The 20,055-nt window shown below is 41.7% G+C and overlaps 1 protein-coding gene across 9 annotated transcripts in view; it reads right to left on the bottom strand.

Moving 5' to 3' along the window:
* The window catches only part of CREB5 (cAMP responsive element binding protein 5), a 358,942-nt gene that overhangs the window by 118,848 nt on the left and 220,039 nt on the right, over positions 1 to 20,055 (bottom strand). The window contains exon 1 of one of the 9 annotated variants that reach the window (XM_053262698.1): positions 11,170 to 11,332. The exons of the other annotated variants lie outside the window; for them this stretch is intronic. Coding sequence (XP_053118673.1) covers positions 11,170 to 11,216 — 47 coding nt within the window. The 5' untranslated portion in view covers positions 11,217 to 11,332. Of the gene's footprint in view, positions 1 to 11,169; positions 11,333 to 20,055 lie in introns of those variants that run through there. 9 annotated transcript variants of the gene reach the window in all.

Raw genomic sequence — 20,055 nt, forward strand, 5'->3', positions numbered from 1 at the left:
TTTCTGTCGTGAACCCTGTCGCCTATTAAGATCATATGGAGAGGTCTGGTTATGGTCGCGCCAAACTTGTTTGGTGGCAACTCGGGACTGGGCTTTCTCTGTGGCTGCCCCAGGGCTTTGGAATTTGCTCCCTGCTAAAATAAGAGCATCTCCTTCTCTGTTTGTTTTTAGGAGGACCCTGAAAATGTAACTATTTTCCCAGGCCTTCAACTGATACAAATGTTTTTGAATTAATGTGTTTTTATATATTATGATTTTTATCTTTTTATGAATTTTAAATGTTTTATATTTTATATTATGTTTTAATTTTGCACACCGCCTAGAGATTTTGGGTGGTATATAAATTCAATAAATAATACAATACAATACAATACAATACAATACAATACAATACAATACAGTACAATACAATACAATACAATACAATACAATATATCCTTACCAAGAACAAAAATATAATGTGTTTTTATATGGATTTTGAATTATCTGTATCCTAGAGATTAAACTAAACTACAGTTTTCTCCATACAGGGAAAATCCATACCTTGCTGCCAATCCTGATACCCTGCCACTGCATATGATTTAGACCAGCACAGACCACTGTCAGGGGCATGCTATCTGACACCAAGGATGATAAAGAAATAGGTACTGTGACAGCGGAGGAGGAGGGAGTACAGCAATCTCAAAGGCAAGAAGTTGCAGAGGCAAGCAAGACCAACGCATGTGAGGTTGAAATAGAAATGGAGCCTAGTATGCCAGCCACTCTGGAGAAGCACAGCCTATATCAGCTATAGAACAGCATCAGTCAAAAAGACAGGAGGAGATAAGGAGGTGCACGCGCAGAATGGCTCAACTAACAAGAAGAACTGCTGACTCAGAGACCCAGGATTGAGAGCACCTGGCTTCAGCCTATTTAAGACAGCTTTGCTTCACTCACTTTGCTGGTAGCAACGTCTGACTTCGGTGAGTGACCCAGCTGTGTTCCTGCTTGTTTTCACGGTGCTTTTGACTTCAGATCGTTGGCACCCTGCTTGTGGATTTCGACTTGGACTTGGTTTGACTGACTGCATATGGTGACAACTTGGACTGGCTTTGGTTTTTGGAATTTGCTGACTGCTTGGCTCTAACAGTCTCCTTTTGACCCTTTCTCTGCTTCACGCTCAGTCAGATACTTAGCTCAAGCTTAGCCAGACAGGTTTATGACACCACTAAGACATTATATGAACATGCAGAATGAGAGCAGGATCATGGCCTTCTCTCCCCTAGTTACGCTCCTGGTGAGAGACAACATGAAACAGAAAGAGAAATTATTCTCTTCTAACGGAGATCTACCTACATACATAGTGCTTTACAGCATTTTAGGAACAAATATGAATATTATGGTTTATCAATTATATATTATTCACATATGAAGGTGTTAAAGAAAACCATTATAAATTTGGAAGTTAAAAAACCTGCAAACTAATGGATGCAGTAGGTGGTCATGCAGGCATACTTAAGAATGGAGTTTCACCTATATAATTTTGCAACAACTACCTGGGGACTACAGATCTGATGGCAAGCAACCTCTGGCCTCTATCATCAGTGACCATCCCAAATTACTGTCATTCCAGTCAGGGCCCTGGGAGGCTGCATCTCCGGCTTCCCAGGAAAAACATGTCAGCGGGGGGAAAATCAGTCTGGTCCACACCATTGGCCAGAGAGGCAGCAGCTGTAGGACATTTGCTTCCCCCACTTTCTGCCAGAAAGAACTCTGAACACCAATTTTGTGTGGACTGCAGAACTGAAGGGAAGCATATTCTGGCCTCTGTCACTAAGGATTATGTGCACACGTATTACTGTGTGCACATAATTACATAATCCAGATTACTGCTGGATTATGTGCACATGTATGTGCTTTGAATTATTAGTGCAGCATTACTACCTATTAAGCCACTTTGAGAATCATTGGATTGAAAGGTGAGGCATAAAGCTGATAAACAAATACAGAAACATTGGAGTGCTCAATCCCTTGAATTCTCAGTCTGATTACAGAAGCACTGTGCTAGTCCAAAAAGGAAAGTGGGTAGTTTTGCATCATTTTCTACAAAATGTATGGACTGGGGAATAGGTTTCAAAGCAGGAGGCATGCCACAGTTTGGTACACACCCTGTTGCACCAGTGCAACACCAGACTTAGTGATGGGTATTGTGTAGGTGGGGTGTGTGTGTGTAAATGGTCTCTTTATCACCTTTGCAAGTAACATACTTAGAACAGAAACAAGGCTGCCTGGCACAAATGAAGAATTTCTTTCTCGAGGCAGATTTCTAGCCTCCATGGAATTTGTCAGGCCCTGCTAACTAGGCAAATAGGGAACCTTTCAGAGTGATAATTCTTGTATATTTAGCAGGGAGAAAGCAACTCTCCTATTCAGTTCCAGCACAACATTCCTCCAGTGGCTGCTACTGGTGTCTACCTTGTGTTTCTTTTCAGATTGTGAGTTCAAGTAAGAAGCTTTTTAAATCTGGGTGCGTGGGGGACTGTAACTCTCAGTAACACTGCAGCATTACGTGCAAAAAGCTGTATACAATGAAGCACTGCTGCACTGAATTAAAACTTTATTTTGCTACAGGAGAAGAAAAAATAAAGAAAAATGCTCACACATATTCATGCACATACATATGCGTGCACACACAATACATTTCTAATGTAACTTGAAATTAACATAAAATAAAAATATCTAGTAGTCCAGTATAACCAACTAAGCCTTAACAGCACGGCTGCAAAAGGCTAAATAAAACGGGTAGCTGGGACACTTGAATGCATTAATTAAATTTTGTTGTGAAAACTAGGACTGCACATGTTGATAACGTTCGGAATTCTGCTTTGGAATTCCCAGCCCCCATCACAAGGAACCAGCCCCTTATGGGGCAACTGCCCCAAGTAGGAGGGTGGCCCTTTAAAAGCCACCCAGGACTCGTGCGGAGAAAGGTGGGCACTGCAGAATAGGAAGTCTGGGCGGGGGGGGGGGGAGGTGAGCAATGAAAGGAAATCTGGGCACTCAGGCGGGGTGTCTGGGACCTGCAGGAATGCCTGGAGGATGTAGTTCCTCCCATTCTCCAAATGGGAGAAGCTTGGGAGGGACTGTACCCAGGCATCCCTGCTGTTCCCAGCTGCCCCGTGCAAGTGCCAGTTTTCCCTTCGTCACTCCCCACCCACCAGCGGACACTCCCAAAATTTGCTGCAGCTGCCCAGCTTTCCCTGTGCCAGTTCTGGGTAGCTTTTAAAGGCCACTACCACCACCTTCCTCCTATCTGAGGCTGCCCCCTTGTGGTGGGGTCTGGGAATTCTGAAGCAGAATTCCAAATTTTACCGATGTGCACAGTAAGTAAACCCTCCCGCCGCCCTTAAAGGTACCCCCCCCACCTGAACCGGACCGCCCAGGTCCGGACCGGTCCGGAGGCTATTTCAATGGCCTCCGGAACGGTCCGGGCCCATCCCTACTCACCACCACCCCCGGCCACCCCATAGAAGACTTTTAAAGCTGGGATTTTCCTTTACAAGCATAGCCCCTTGAACCACCCAACTGGTTTGTACCTGTTTGACTGAATGGAGAAGACTGGCCGGTCAGTTCAACCAAACTGGTTTGTGGAGCAGCAGTTTGGTTTGAATGTGGCCTGAATTCAAACTGAACTGCTATAATCGGTCCATGAACACCCCTAGTTCTGAATCTGCAGCTGCTGCAGGGTGCAGTGTTATGGGGACATAATACTGAGAACCATGTAAAGGAAATATAGTGCCGTCGAGTTAGTCAGGCGACCACAGAACCATGTGGTTTTCTTGGTAGAATACAGGAGTGGTTTTCCATTGCCTTTCCCCCACACAGTATGAGATGACAATTTATCATTGTCACTGAAGTGAGCATCTGCCTCCAGCACCTTCCTATATCGCTGCAGCCCAATATAGGTGACTACAAATATATATTTACTAGGCACAGTCTGGGAAGCACACTGGCGGGGATTCAAACTAACAGCCTCTTGCTCCCTAGGCAAGCTGCTTCCCCGCTGTGCCACCGCAGCTGACGGCCAGTGTAAATACGTGTAAAGAGCTAGAGAGTGGTGGTGGTGGGGAATCATAACTTTACACATGCACTGATGGGTCTGTACCATACTTGAACCAGGAAAGCAATCTTGGTGTATAGAAATCTGCATTAATTCCATGTGTGACGGTGGTGAAAAAAGCGGGTCCTGTGGTAGAGATTATTAGGAAAGGATTGAGAACAAAAGAGCCTGTATTAAAATGTATTTATATAAATCTAGGGTGCAGCCCCATTTAGAATACTGTGTACAGTTCTCATTGTCCTGGCCCAAAAATGATATTGTAGAACTCAAAAAGGTACAGAATGACAACCAATAATATATTGTAACAGCTTTAGAAAATAAGAGATGATAAAAAAGGTTGATAAAACAAAGCATAGTGTAGAGAAAGTGAACAGAGAGAACATTTTCTCCTGCTCCCATCCCATGGCCCTATTCAGATGCTTTTTTAAGTTGACGTCTACCACCATTTATATATTACTTTTGGAAACAAAGTTTCCAAAGTGGTTTACATAGAAAAATAAAGAATAAATAAATAAGATGGTTTCCTATCCTGAAAGGGCTCAAAAAAGGTCTAAAAAAGAAACATAAGATAATCACCAGCAACAGCCACTGAAGGAATGCTGTGCTGGAGTTAGGGCCAGTTGCTCTCCACCTGCTAAAGATAAGAGAATCAACACTTTAAAAGGTGACTTTTTGCTCCATTAGCAGGAGAACACGAGTACAGCCATCCAAAAGTTCTCATGAAGACCCGCCCTGGCATATCACTCACCTCCCCCACCGAAGTCTGCCTAACGAGTCATATTTCTATTTACTATTATTCATTTTTACACTTGTATCCTGCTTTTCCTCCAAGGAGAGCAGAGCAGTGTATATATGTTTAGCCTCACAACAACCCTGCTGGAATTCCAACAAGAACTAGCAAGGCTCTTGTCATGTTGCGCATGGGGTCTGCAAAAGGGAAGGGAAGTGCAACTAACATGTCACAGAGTCTGCGGCCTGACATTTAAATTTAGTTGCTTGAGGAGGGAAACATTTTTTCTCTGAATCTAAATGAATGACATAAATCTGCAGAGGCTTTATAACAGCTGAGAAAAGAGAAAGTGTGAGAGAGTTCAAGACAAGAAAGGAAAATAGTTGTCCCCACCCCCCTCCTTTTCCCCCCAGAGTGTGGAAAGTGGGTAGGCAAGAGAGTCCTCTCCACCCAGTAAGTCTGTAACATTCTTGCCAAGATAAAGAGTGGTTTCTCCTACCTGCCTACTTTTCAAGACAATAAAATAAGTAGTAAGTAAATGCCTCTCAGGAAATTAAAAAAGTAACAGCACAAGGATCAACAGGAGGATTCTAAATGTCATGGACCATTTCTGGGATTCCCTGACATTTGGACTGGAATTGGAAGGAATTGCTAAGTGGTAGAGTAAAAGGTGCCATATGGAGCAGATCCATGGAGCTCCTCCTGAAGCCAAAATATAACATTTTAATTTGGAGGCATTCTTCCATTCTGCTCATCTAGAGGGGGGAAATACCAAAGACAAGCAAGCACAACATACGGTTGAATTATAAACAATGTTCTTCTTTCCCACTGCAAGGGAAATTTGTATAGGATCAGTATTCTATAACCCTAACGTTCAACACCATTTATATTTTAAAGACTCCTCTGTGAAGTTGTCACTACTTTTTCTAGCAGTGGTCTTATACATGAAATTAAGAACAGATCACTCTTCATTTTCTGCATTTTAAAATTACACTTCAGTGTAATAAATGGCTCCTTTCCATGTGACAATCATATGCATTTATCTGAGCCCAGAACATGGCCTCAAGACCCATGATGCAGTACCTTGCTAACTCTAAAAACAGAGTTAGGTCTGGCCAATGGCAGGGTGGGACAAACTCTAGGAAACAGAACCATAAATAAAACCACTTGAGCTCTAGGACAGAAAAAAAGGCAGGGTATACATTTAGAACAGGAGCAGATAATGTGTGGCTCTCCAAATGTTGGTGAACAACTCCCATTACCCCCAGCCACAATTTATTACAGTGGGGGTGATGGGAGTTGTAGTTCACCAATACCTGGAGAGCCACATGTTGCCTGCCGTGATTTAGAAGATCAATTTATCTCATCATGTCTATATGCTAAGGGGTATCTTCTGACTGCATGTACACTTATGCACACTCATGTACACAAGAGACACATGTTCACTTATATATGGTGATCTACAAGTGGATTCATGCACTTTCCTCCATGGACAGGACTTCTATTTAGGAAATTTGACTTGTGTAAAGTGGGCCTCATGCATGAGATGCTTGAACACATGTCTTAAATTGAATGGGAGAAAGGTCACCTGATCTTTGTATCAACTTCTAAGAACTGTGTCTATAAAATGAAACATGAAAGCATGTGAATGTTAAGCATCCTCAACTGTTGCACAAAACTAGTAACCAAAATGAGTAGTTCATTTTAATAAGGTATGGTATGGTATGGTATGGTATGGTATGGTATGGTATGGTATGGTATGGTATGGTATGGTGGTACCATAGGCAGGGGTATAGAACTCAAATGCCCAGTTGGGCCGGAAACAAACATGACTTGCTGCATGGGACCGAAGTAAATTTTATGTATGTTAATTACTACATTAACATTAAAAAATTAATAAAAGTGAGGGGATGGATTGGAGTCTGGGGGAAAGGCAAGGGGAAAGGGGGAGGTGTCAGTAGGCTCTAGTCCAGGGGCAGGGGACATCTGGTCTCAAGGGGCCAACTGCATTATGCTGCCGCTGCTCATCAGTGGGACAGGCCAAGAGTTCTTCATGGCTTCTGCTGTTGCTGCAGGATATTCCTACTGGGGGAGAGCAAAAAAGTCCCCGTGGGCTGGATCTGGTCCCTGGGGCCTTATGTTGCGCAGGCCTGGTATAAGATTTATTAAAAGGGCAGAAGCAGAAACTGTTCAGGAACAAACAACATTGCTTATGTTGTCATTTAACTGGAAGGGATTAATATTTATTTATTTATTTATTAGAAGATTTGATATTCTGCCCAATCCACAGACTCAGGGACTACAAACAAGAACGGCATCCAAAGTTTTTTTTATTATTAATATTATTAAAGGGCAAATGCCTGGCAGAAAAGAAATGTCTGGTTTTAAAAAGGTTTTAAAGGCTGAAAAGGAAGAGGCAGGCTGAATTGGGGGGCGGGAGAGAAAGCCCTTTCAAGGGCCCTAGCACTATGGACCTCTCTGAGACGAGGGACCAAAAGACCAGGGATCAAAAGAAAAGCAACCTGTGAAGATCTCACAAGATGGGACAGGACTGGCTGGGAGAGGTGGTCCTGAAGGTAAGTAGGTACTAAGCACTGAAGGGTTTTAAAGGTGAGAACCAGCACTTTGAATTGGCTGCCACATTCTGGACCAACTGAAGCTTCTGCGTCATCTTCAAAGGCAACCCCAAGTTAAGTGCAATACAGTAATCCATCTAAACCATGTCACCTTTGCACTCCATTAAAGTACTAACATTGGACTGCCAAGCCAGAGCACAGCACATATATACTTTGCCTTGATTCTGAAAAATACTTTTATTTTGCTAGCATCTCACAACTATGCCAACAAATGTCCTAACTAATGTGATAGTCTACACGATACTTACTCTGGAGTAACACCCAGGATTTCAAATAAGCTTAGCCATAGCTCAGCACATGCTTCTCCCAACTGTTGGAGGAAAGCAAGACTGTCATTTTGCTCCAGATTGGAGAGGAAGGGGGTGGGTGAGATGGGGCAAATGGCTCCTGCATCTTCTTTTGCTACCGTGGACCTGTTGAAGGCCACCACCTATAGGCTGGGAATTCAAAACCATATTTTGACCACTTCTGCACTCATAAGAGTGATGTTTACTCTCGCGTGTGAACTTGGCAATTACAGATATTAGTTGCCAAAACCTTTACAATCTGTAAAGTACTTTGGATATCCGGAGATTGCAAAAGTTGCCATGGATGAAATCCTAGCTCACCATATGACCAGAGCCAATTCCCATGAGCCAAAAAAGCTGCAACCAATAATATGCAAAGAAGCCCTAAGTCTATTATTTATACTGTAATATTCTGTATTAGCAGTAATGTGGGACATAAAATTTTGTGGGGAAACATTCCAAAAATCTCTTCCACAGAAAAAGTTCTACTTCTAAAAATACTACTCCTCTCACATAGTGGAAAGGATATTGTAACACCTGACAATTCTCTAGGATTGCCATAAGAATCCTAAGCATTCCACCAACAACAGCTTCTTGTGAATAGAACTGGAAGGCTTTCAGCTCAATCACAACAAAAAAGAGGGACAGACTATCAAATAAAAACACTGTTAAACTTGCTTCTATTTCTTAAAAACTCTTGCTGCTGGAGAATCAGAATCAGTCAGAAGCACCTCTAGTGAAGAGGATGAAGTGTGATGAGTTGCCCTTGCACATAGATTTGTGCAAGGGCAACTTTAGTGAAAGAGAATGTAGTTCAAGTAGTTCAGCATCAGATTGCCTCCGCCTGGACCTGAACTAAGAAACAATGGAAGTACTTCCATGGACAGGGGCTGACATCCAGACTAACAGTGTGCTGATGCAGTAATGCCTGACAACTTGACTAATGCTGTGCTGTTGTATGAGAGGGGAAGGGCGATTTTTGACAATCTCCTCTTCCCTCTGAAGCACACTGTATTCCCCAAAAATATGTCCCTGATGGTCACATTGCTCTCAGTGACATATTTTTGAGAAGCACAATGGGCTTCATAAGGAAGGCAAATTGTACCTCCCTGTTGTGTGATGCTGCATTAGTACAGTGCTAGACTGGCTGCCAGTCAGTGACAGTGAAACTATTGGCGCCCCAGTGGCCTCAGAGCAAGAGATACATCCTGTTGAAGTAGATAAATGGACAACAGAGGCTTATCATGCACAGCTCTTTGGATGGTTGCAAATTGTGGATTAGTACTATCCATGCTTGCTCTGAAAGGGAAGGAATGGCTAGAACAGAGAGAGAAAAGAGTGCATAAGTATGCAGGCTGATCTCAACTATATAACCCTGGTTAGGTTAAAAAGCAGCATTATTACTGCACCAGGTTTATGCAATTACACATCATACAAACTAACAATACATTTGTTATAAGAAAAATGCATAGAGATTTACTATAATGTAAACCTCTTGAAATCGCTTGGAAAAGTAATGTTGAACTTGAGCAGATAACATACTGGGTCCCATCAGTCAGTCAGCCATGCTATGGCTATGTGTGACATCGTATATAGCTTGCATAAAATCTAAGAATCAAAATAAGTTTCTGACCCTTAACAGTTTCTAAAACACTGATATTGTTTGTTACGGAATCATTTTATTGTGAAGACTTTAAAGATAAAATTTTAAATATGCTACCAAGAGAAGAGATTTCACTGTCAAACATGCAGATTCTGAAGGAACTCAACACAAATTTCTATAGGATTCTAGCATTAGCATCAACAATGAACCCAAATAAAGAATCCAAAAATTACTAACCCAACAAAAACAATATCTAAAAAGATCAACTGTAATGTACTTGACCACCGTTTAATATTATTACAACTTAATTGCTATAGAAATCACATGCTGATTCTACACCTGCCACCTGCAAGTCGCTTAGTGTTAATTGTTGCCTTGTCCAAATAAGCAGGGCTACCAGGATCAGCAAGGACAGCACAGTCACTGAATATCCCCCCCAACACACACACCCTTTGGCCACAGATTTTATTCCCTCGTTCTTTTTTCCAGATCCAAAAGAATTTTTTTTAAAAATTAAGCACATAACTTCAAATGCTGAAGAAGAGCAACAAAATTCAGAATTATACAAATTCTTTTTTTAAAAAAAAAATATATATAGGCATATTCAAAGCTATCCAATATGCATAATTTAGTCAAGAAGTTGTGGTGCAGCATGTCTGAGTTCAGAATGTTTTTTTTAAAAATAACCCCTGTCCCAAATCCCTGGGAATTAACTGCATCTGACACAAGTCTTTTGCTTTATTCATAGCAAGTATGTTTTGTGGAGTAGGCAGGTTACAAATCTCAGTTATCTCTTTGCAAAAGAGAGAATGAACACAAACATGCCAGACCCGCCATCCTATAATCACTTCCTCCTAAGTTGTCCCACTGACACAAATAAGTTATTGCAACATTTGCAGAGCTGCATTGGCAAGCATTAGCTTGAAACCCTGAGTGGCACCTTAGGGACACGCTGCACAAATCACATTCCTAAATGATTTATATCCTAGAGAGCATATCTTTACCAGTGAAACCTTTTACTCGCTCTATTAGACAGCAGTTAACTGATCTCAAATTGACCAGTCACATTTTGCAAGCAGCCCCTCCCCTTTTTGAAACGCAGTTTCAAGCCTCGTTTTGTTAAAAAAAAAAGGATTAAAAATGGAAAAATTAAAATCCTAGCAGAAAATAATTTGCAGCTGTGATAATATCAGGTTGGTGTGTGTGTGCTTTTTTAATTTAAGAAAAACACTATACTATAGCTTTACATTGAATAATAAAAGATAAAAAGGGGTGTCTGTGAATAATTAGAGGTTGCTGTCTGAAGCCAGTTGCAGTGACTGCAACTGATAATAAACTTAAACCCCCTTGAGAGCAGGTAAATGCTTTGCAACCCTGACCCCCTTGCTCTCACATTACTTAACTACCCTGCAGCTCCAGCATTACATCACCATTCAAATGATTGGTCCCTGCAGTTTAACTCTCTCCCTGTCTCCTCTGATTAGGAACGAAAGAGCAACACTGCGAGGGAGGAGGGAGGGAGGGAGAGCCGAAAGAAACTTCGCTCGGAAGTTTGCTGAGGCTGGCTTGGTAGAGACAGACGACGTGGGACTGGCCCTAGAACCCAGGCTCTGCTCAACAAGTCTTGAGCGTGTTGGTCGCAGTAAGCGACCTCCATCCAAGTGCAGAGGCTGGCAGGGGCAGGAGCGAGGAGAAAATGTGCCCAGAGAGGAAATGCATGAAGGAGGCAAAAGGAAGAGGGGGAAGGGCTGGCTGGTAGTAGTGATAGTAGTGGAGAGAACAGAGCAATCAGAAAAGGAAAATTAAAAACAAACCTCATGGACATCACTGAGCCTGAATTCCCTGCTGAGGAGCAGAACATGAGAGCCCTGGAATGAGTGTATGTAGAACCTGAGCCAAAGCTTAACTAGCCCGAGTGAGTCATATCCTTCCCATTTGATTCCAGTCCAAATGGTGATGTAATGCTCTGGCCCTCTCCCTCGCTTGCTCCCTCTTCTCTACGCTGCCTGCCCCCCTCCCCTTCTCCTTTTTAGCTCGGTGCTAGTGAAGTCACCATTTAAATCTGGCAGAGCTGAAGCAAAAACTTCAATGTAACCAAAACAGCCCCAGGCGAAGTTCCAGACGCACAGAGACTTGGTGGTGCAATTGCCATTGGAAACGGGTAAACAGAGAAAGAAACAGTGCCGCCTCAGAATGGCCCGAGCAGCTGCCTGAGAGAGATCAGAGTCAAACCCCGGGAACGGGGCTGTCGGAGATTTAATGGTTTTTCTCAGAAGATACTACACACGCTCCCACACATATACACAGACACATTCCCGCACATTTCAGGACCTCGAGAAAGAGAGCGGGGGGCGGGGGGGGAGAGCAACTGTGGAGAGAACAAGGAAGGGCAGACCCAGAGCGAAACAAGCAGGAACAGGAGAGAAAAACTATGTGAAATATGCTCGAGTTTATGGGGAAATGAATGCAGGCAGATCTTGGTTAAGGAGCCTTGTGGGGATGGAGAGAAGACTCTTTCGGTTTCTATAGGGCCACTTTGTCCTTGCTTGTTCATATGAAATAGAGTGTGCCATCAAGTCGATCGACTCCTGGAGCCCACAGTGACCTGTGGTTTTCTTTTGGTAGAATACAGGAGGGGTTTACCATTGCCATCTCCCGCGCAGTATGAGATTATGCCTTTCAACATCTTCCTGTATCGCTGCTGCCCGATATAGGTGTTTCACCAGCAGGGCTTTGAACTGGCAACATTCTGCTTGTTAGTCAAGCATTTCTCTGCTGCACCACTTAAGGTGGTTCATGTGCAATGGTGGCTCCTAAATTAATGAGGGTCTTGGACGGTGTAGGGCCAGGGCCACTAAGTTTCCAGGCTGGCAGTGCTTGTGCAGAAGTGTGCTGTACAGCAGAACTGGCATCTTCAGCCTGGTTTCCTGTGGATACTTCCACCACACTGATTCATTTGTGGCTGAGAAAACAGGCAATTCTCCTCTAAAATCATCTCCATAGCTGGCATTCCCCGTTTTCTTCAGATCTTCTGCTTTTTTCAAAACCCCTATCTTTTAACCATCTTTCTGAACTCCCACCACAATTGTAGCTCCGTCATTTGTGGTGCCAGCTGCCATGGCACTATGTGGTTAGCTGGTGTGTTTTGGGACCTCCTAGTAGGGATGGATGAACCTGTTGAGGCCCTTTTACGGGCCTCTGAACAGGTTTGAACATGGGGGAGGGTTTCGAAGCTGTGGGGTGCCACTTTAAGGGTGGGGGAGAATGCACTTACCTCTCCCCCGCTTCCCCTCCCGCCGGTGCTCGTTTTCCGTACAAGCCTTCAGGGCGGCAGTGTCCTGAAGGCTTTTATGGAAAACAGGCACCAGTGGGAGGGAAGCAGGGATGGTGGTGTAAGTGCACCCTCCCCCGCCCTTAAAGTGGCACCCCACCCCCTCAAGCCACCCCCGCCTGGTTCCATGCACATCCCTACCTCCTAGGTGTAAAAAGCACTGGATATTTTTTTTAAAGGATACATCATACAAACACATGTATGAGTGTACAGAGATCAGTCTTGGAGTTCCCCAAAAGAATTAAAAGATTCTGAATCTTCTGGATAATTGAGGGAAGTGGGAAAAATGCAGAACAAAACCAACAAAATAGCCACCGCCAATTGTTTCTGCGGCAGACACAACTGTTTCTGTGTAGATGCCTATTTAGGCATTACACGGAATGTGCACACAGATACTTGTATATGTCCTTGTGTGATGTAGATACATTTATTTTAGAAGTGAATCTGAGTAAGGCCCCCTCTAATGTAAAGTTCACATAAAAACTATACTACTGCATAATACGTGAATAACTGTACCTGCATATACTATATACAGATTTTACAAGCTCTGAACATGATGCATGAATATGGTCTTTTGGCAAGAGACTGCCCATCATTTGTGTATTAAGCATGTTTTTCACCATGACTATCCCCCCACCCGCTTAAACATTAGCTGTAGGAAGGCTGATGTATATTGGGACTACAGCAGGAGGAGATGTGGTCCAGATCTGTTTAGAGTCCTCCATTGCTGCTATTTGCCTCAGGAGACAGACTGACATTGGTGCCTTTTAGGCCAAATAGCAGCCATGATAGAAATGTTACAAATTTAGACAGGAGGGAATAAAAGGTTCTCTTCCCTAGGTTACTAAATCTTCAGAACTGACCTGAAGTCCCTACGAATTAGCATCAATCTCTAGGTGACTATTGGAAGCAATTGTGGCCATTTCAATGGTTTAATATTGGGGAAATTGTGTGGGAAATCTCCAGGAACAGCTTCCAAGTTGGCAACTCTACTTTTCATTCCCACCATAATTCTGATCCAGATCAAGGTTCTTATGGCTGCTAATTGGAAGGAAATTACCCAAGGGTTAGAAATGTTCTGGTTTTTAGAAATTGTGCCACTACCTAAATGCAGAAAAATGATATTCCTGTAAAATATGCCCCCAAATTATGGGGTCATGATCATGAACTTCTATGGCTATCATAGAAGAATGCATTTTCTTCTATGATATCACAGAAGAATGCAGATAATGCATTTTCTTTGAACACTGCTGATAATTATGAGTAACTAAATTTTTAATTTTAGTAGCTTCCAAGGACTAATAACAATGGATACAGGCAGGGTAAGAAGGGAGATAAAAGAGGACATATCCCAGTCTTTGGATCAGGAAACCTCAATTGAAACCAATGCTCTGTGGCCACTGAAAGTGACAGCTTTATCAAGTGAAACAGCTCTGAATTAGAGGTGATCAGCTATAATTATTACTGGCGCCACTGAAGCCTGTGGCTTGACAGTATCATATGTAGTTGTTATAAAGTTTGGATCATTGTGTCATTGGCCTGCATAACTCATTTATGTCTGAATGCCCAGTTATTGATTTCTCATCTTCTGTAACATAATAAAAAGAAGTTTAATCACTCCTAAAGCTTTCTTTTATTTCCAGGCATCACAAGCTCTTTAATTCAACAACATACAGACACATCTATATTTCTTATTAAAAAATGGTTGCAGCTCTTCAAATTCTAAATATTTTCTATATGTTTTCTTATGTATGTAGGCCTTGGGAGAAGAGCTAAATAACTAAACAGTACTTAGGGGGTTATTTAGAATCTATTATATATTTTGGAAAGTTTGTGTGAAATAAAGTCATAGTTCCCAATGACCTACATATCTCAAATTTTGCATGTATAATCCTGCTACTGAAATTAGCTGAATTCACTACTTTTTACACCAGAATATGCTCAGGACAAGATTTAATTTTGTGGTATTATTTTTTGAATTCTGAATATAATTATCATATTTTAACTGTTAGTGCTCTCAACCGATTTTTAACACTCAGTAATCAGATCAATAGTTAGTCTTCATCATCTAAACATTAGTCATCTTCATCATCTTCTTCTAGGCCTTAGGGACATAGGAAGCTGCCATATACTGAGTCAGACCATAGGTTCATCTAGTTAAGTATTGTCTACACAGACTGGCAACGGCTTCTCCAAGGTTGCAGGCAGGAGTCTCTCTCAGCCCTATCTTGGAGATGCCAGGGAGGGAACTTGGAAACTTCTACATGCAGACGCTCTCCAAGAGTGGCTCCATCCCCTAAGGGGAATGTCTTACAGTGCTCACACATCAAATTTCCCATTCATATACAACCAGGATGGATCCTACTTAGCTAAGAGGACAAGTCATGCTTGCTACCACAAGACCAGCTCTCCTCTCATCCTTACATCTCATCAGATGCTCAGTGCTACACTGAATAGTGCCATGATACATTTTTGTCACAACTGTGATATGAAAATGACATGCTTGGCATGAAAATTATTTCGTAATTGCTACTTAAAAAAATTCTGTCTTAAATGAAAAAACTGTACCCAGAAGCTTGGAAGTCAGTCCCATGTCCTCCTAACTCCAGTGTGTTGTTTTCAGTTATCATATTTCCTCTAATCGGCCACATTGTCCCAAGCATTCAGAAAGCATACAACCTTTGGCGGGTTCAGACAACTCACAGAAAGTCCATTTCCTGAGAACCTCCAGATTCCCAGGAGTGCGCACGACCAGAGGTCATGTCATCCGAACCCACCTAGCTCCAGTTCCCAAGCCTTCTGCCTGACATTTTGTGTGACATTTGTGTAACCCATATTGGATGGAGAATGCCAAGCAAATGTCAGGCAAAAGCAGAGGTGGTTGCTATCTCAATAACAATTACATGCCCACCAGCAGGGTGCACTCCCTGGGAACCAGAGCCACACACCCATCTACTATCTTAGGAGTAGGATATTGCATTAGAAGTTGTGGGTAGCTTTTCACCCATGTCTTGACCCCTTCCATAGTTGCTGATGTTTCTTTTCCTCTATGCCAGTGCAGTATCAACAATGGCTCAGTTTGCAGCAATGGCTCTGGGGACAAAGCAGCCCGACACTAGTGCTGAGTTTTGTATGCTTGATTCCATGCCCCGGTGCCTATATTAACAAAGTGTAAGATCAGACTTGTACTAACTAGTATTTAGAAATATTGTCTTTTATTAAAGAACCTCTTCAAAACCAATGGATTTTGAATGGAATGTGGTTGACTTACAGACCAATCTGAAGCATGCTGGCTTATAAGTAAATCTTACTGACTTTCCAGGGGCTTACTCTGAAGCAAATGCACACAGATTACAGCCTTAGGTAATACCCAAATGAGTCCATCCAGTCTGTACCAGAATTAATAGGTTTGATAAGGTTGAATTAATAAAAGGATTTTGCTTGACAGTGATTTCACATTAAATATCTTTTCTAAATGCACTTGTAAAAAGATGAACTCCAATTCATTATCTCATTCATTTGCTGTCAACATACCAGGGGATTAATTCAGGGTAAATTCTTAACTGGACAAGCAAAATCTGTTTTTTAAATAAAGCTAAATGTTTAAAGAGTTTTAAAACATACTGACACTTGGTTGTGCGGTGTAAAAAAGTGACATCTAGCTCAGGTATTTTCAAGGTCTACTGATATCTTTCCCTCTCCTTACAGGAAACACGGTTTTCCCTTTTCCTTCCTGTGACCTGTAAATGATGAAGAATTTCCTATAGCCCAGAGGAAACTCCACTCAGATACAAAAGTTTTTTTGTACCTTTTATTCCTCTCTTTCATTTCCCTCCCCATCTATCCATCCCTGATATTTCTGACGTCCAGAAACATTGAAGAATATGGCCATACAGATGGGAGGCAAAGGATATTTTAATTCTAAAGGGATCCACCTTCAAAACATTGCCCATGGCTCCAATTTTGCAAACTAGCTGAGGAATGTTTATAATCCCCTCCCTGTAGCATATCACATCCTTGGGGAAAGGGTGGTGGGGCGGACATCACAGATGTCTGATGTAAGCACAAGTTACAGTTCCACTACTCTGGCTGCAAAGTTTACATCTGCACAAGCAGAAATAACTCTGCTCTGAAAATCACATCACTTTAGTTATTTGGCAAGAACATGATCAGCTGAAGGCAACACACAAATAACATTTGAAATATTTAAAGTCGTAGAATATTGCTCAATAAATTCATAACTTTAAATATATTGTTACACACACACACACACACACACACACAGAGGCACTCTTACCCCTGGACTTCTGAGGGACTTCTGGGCTGAAGTCCAGGGCCTCTACACTCCCTGGGGGCCCCCAAATCCTTTTTAGTCTGTCCCGGGTGGTGTGATAGTGTAAAAAATACTGTGGGTGTGGGTGCCTCCAAAAGCCTTTAGGTCCAGGCTCCAAAATTACCTAGGTGCACCTCTGCGCGCGCGCACACACACACACACACACACACACGCTACAATACAAAACTCACTAAGAAGTAAGTTCTACAGTAATAAGTAGAATTTACTTCCAACTGAATATGCTGAAGATCCAAGTATATGAGTCGGATCTTGTGCCCATCATCATGAGTAGCAAGTTTTCCACTGATTACAATTGGTATAGGACACATTTCTATACAACAGCTGCAATTCACAAACTGGAATACCTGGATTTCAGCTAGTTCCACTGATTAGAATGGGATCAAATCAGTTTAAATTCAGGCACTCCATCTGAATTAGTCTGTGGACTGTTACATGTCTTTATAAACTGCACATAAGTTTTTTTTGTTTTTTTTAAGGCTACATGACACAGTCATTTGTGTGAGCTAAAATAATTCTGAAATAATTGTTCTCTGTTGAGGGAAGTCTCATTTTCATACTGACATTATTTTTCCTTTTCAACCCAAGATCCTTCTAGTCCCCATGGAATCAAGAGGGCCAGCAAATTTCAGGGTTAAATAAGCTTTAATGACTATCACATGTACAAAGACTTAAACCCAGCATTAAAAATTATTATTTTTTAAAATGTAGCATCTCTTCCTTTTTTAATTTAAAAGAATCATCCAGGTGGTTTCCTAAGGACTTCTTTGCAAATTGCTTCCAGTGAACCATTTCAGTCACAGACCACTGCAAAAACCATGTGGAGTTATTCAGTGTTCAGTTCAACCTGGGTGTCCTGTGTTCTTTAGAGTGGACAGCACCATAGCGAATTCTTACCCATATGCCTATATTGATAGAGATAAAGCATGTGTCATTGTGAAGAGAGATGCCAGCATTATTCTAGAAGATATTGAGTGGGGAGGGGAACGCTCCCAGGATGGCATTTTTAGATAGAAAAATGAATTAAAATTAAATAGAGGACTGAACCAGATGTTATGTGGGAGATCAGTGATTGGATTCATATTTTTGTACATTAAAACAGCTGCAGGGACTCTGTTGGGTAAGGAGCTTAACCCTTTACCTCTGTGCCATTTTCTTGAGGAAAAATCCCCCACTGTTATGAGCCCTTCAGCAGAAAAAGTACAGGCAGCATGATACAAGGGGTGGTATCACTTTGGAACTTTGGAGCAACTTTGGAAGGGAGAACATACAGTCTGGAAAATGGCACAGGAGAAAAGGTTAAACCTGCTCCTTCCAGTACCATAGCTGCAATAAAAATCTGAGCCTCCTGGAGCTGCTTAAAGCAAAAAAGAAAAAGCAAACTGGGAGATCTGATTATGGATAAGAACAGAAGAAGCTGTCATCTACTGAGTCCGGCCACTGGTCCATCAAGTTTAGTATTGTCTACTCTGAATGGCTGCAGTTCTCAAGGATTTCATGGAGGCAGGAATTTTTTGTAGATTTACCTGAAGATGCCAAGAATTGAACCTGGGACTTTCTGCATGCTAAGCAGATGCTCTACCACTGAGCTATGGACTCATCCCAGCATCATGTCTGTTTTGGCCCATGAAGCTTAAAGCAGAGGCAAGTCCTTGTTACATAAGTAGCAAGAGCACAGGTTGTTTCAAAGCTAAAAGATATATCATTTAGAGCAGTCACGCATTCATGTTTGAAAACTTATGGCAAGAGCAACAAGTGCATTATCCCCCAATTTCAGTGGGGCATGTGTGGAAGCAACTCGCAGATATTAATCATGAAATATTCTTCTAATTCTTCATATCAATGTACATCGATCAGGGACTATGAAAGCATCCTCTGGAGATTTACTAAATCCTTATTCTATCTCAACCTGTACCATTCAGGTGAGATTGTCAAAGTCAGTTATTGTCAGCTGGGCTGAAAGGTCCTTTTTGGTTGTGTGTTATTGACATTTGCCCCATAGGAAATGGGGTGAGAAATCTGCCTATTCTTTTTCATATAGGCCTATATAGGCAAAATAGCCTTAAGCTAGTGTTGTGCTAGTGACCTGGAAATTAAGACTTCTGTATCCAATTACTATCTTTGAGCCATGCAGCCCAATTATACAGTTTTAAATTACAGCTGTAAACCATACATGTCTATAAGAAAGCCAGCAATTTCTGAAAAATAATACATGTTTTTTAATTATCTAGGGGTTTGGGGGTGTGTGTGCATTATTTAGTCTTAAAGCCCAATCTATATGTAACAAATTGGAAGAAAATGCAACTGTATCTTCCACTAATTATTTCTAATTATTTCTTCCACTAGTTATTTCTTTTTGTAAACCACCCTGAGCCATTTTTGGAATGGCGGTATAGAAATTGAATTATTATTATTATTATTACTTGTTTACACAGTCAGACAGGTGTTATTGACTGGTTTGTTTTATTCAGACATCGAGTCCTTCCCAAGGACCTGGGATGGCTGAATTTTATTGTCAGTTGTTATAGATATCGTCGCAGAATATAGGCTGTTCCCAGTAAAGCTGCTTTTTGTAATTGGCTGATGGTGATTTCTGTGGCCCCTATGGTGTTGAGGTGCTCTTCAAGGTCTTTTGGAACTGCACCCAGGGCGCCAATTACCACTGGGATTATTTTGGTCTTTTTCTGCCACAGCCTTTCAATTTCAATTTGTAGATCTTTGTATTTGGTGATTTTTTCTATTTCTTTTTCTTCTATTCTGCTATCCCCTGGTATTGCTATGTCGATTATTTTGACTTGTTTTTCTTTCTTCTCTACAGTTATATCTGGTGTATTGTGTGACAGATGTTTGTCTGTTTGTAGTCGGAAGTCCCATAATATTTTTACATCTTCATTTTCAACAACTTTTTCAATTTTATGGTCCCACCAATTTTTGGCTACAGGTAGCTTGTATTTTTTGCAATTCATACTTAGTCAAAATAATTTGGATTCCTCACTTTCTAAAAAAAGAGTCCCTAAG

The sequence above is a fragment of the Hemicordylus capensis genome, chromosome 6 (assembly GCF_027244095.1).
Source record: "Hemicordylus capensis ecotype Gifberg chromosome 6, rHemCap1.1.pri, whole genome shotgun sequence".
Classification (NCBI taxonomy): domain Eukaryota; kingdom Metazoa; phylum Chordata; class Lepidosauria; order Squamata; family Cordylidae; genus Hemicordylus; species Hemicordylus capensis.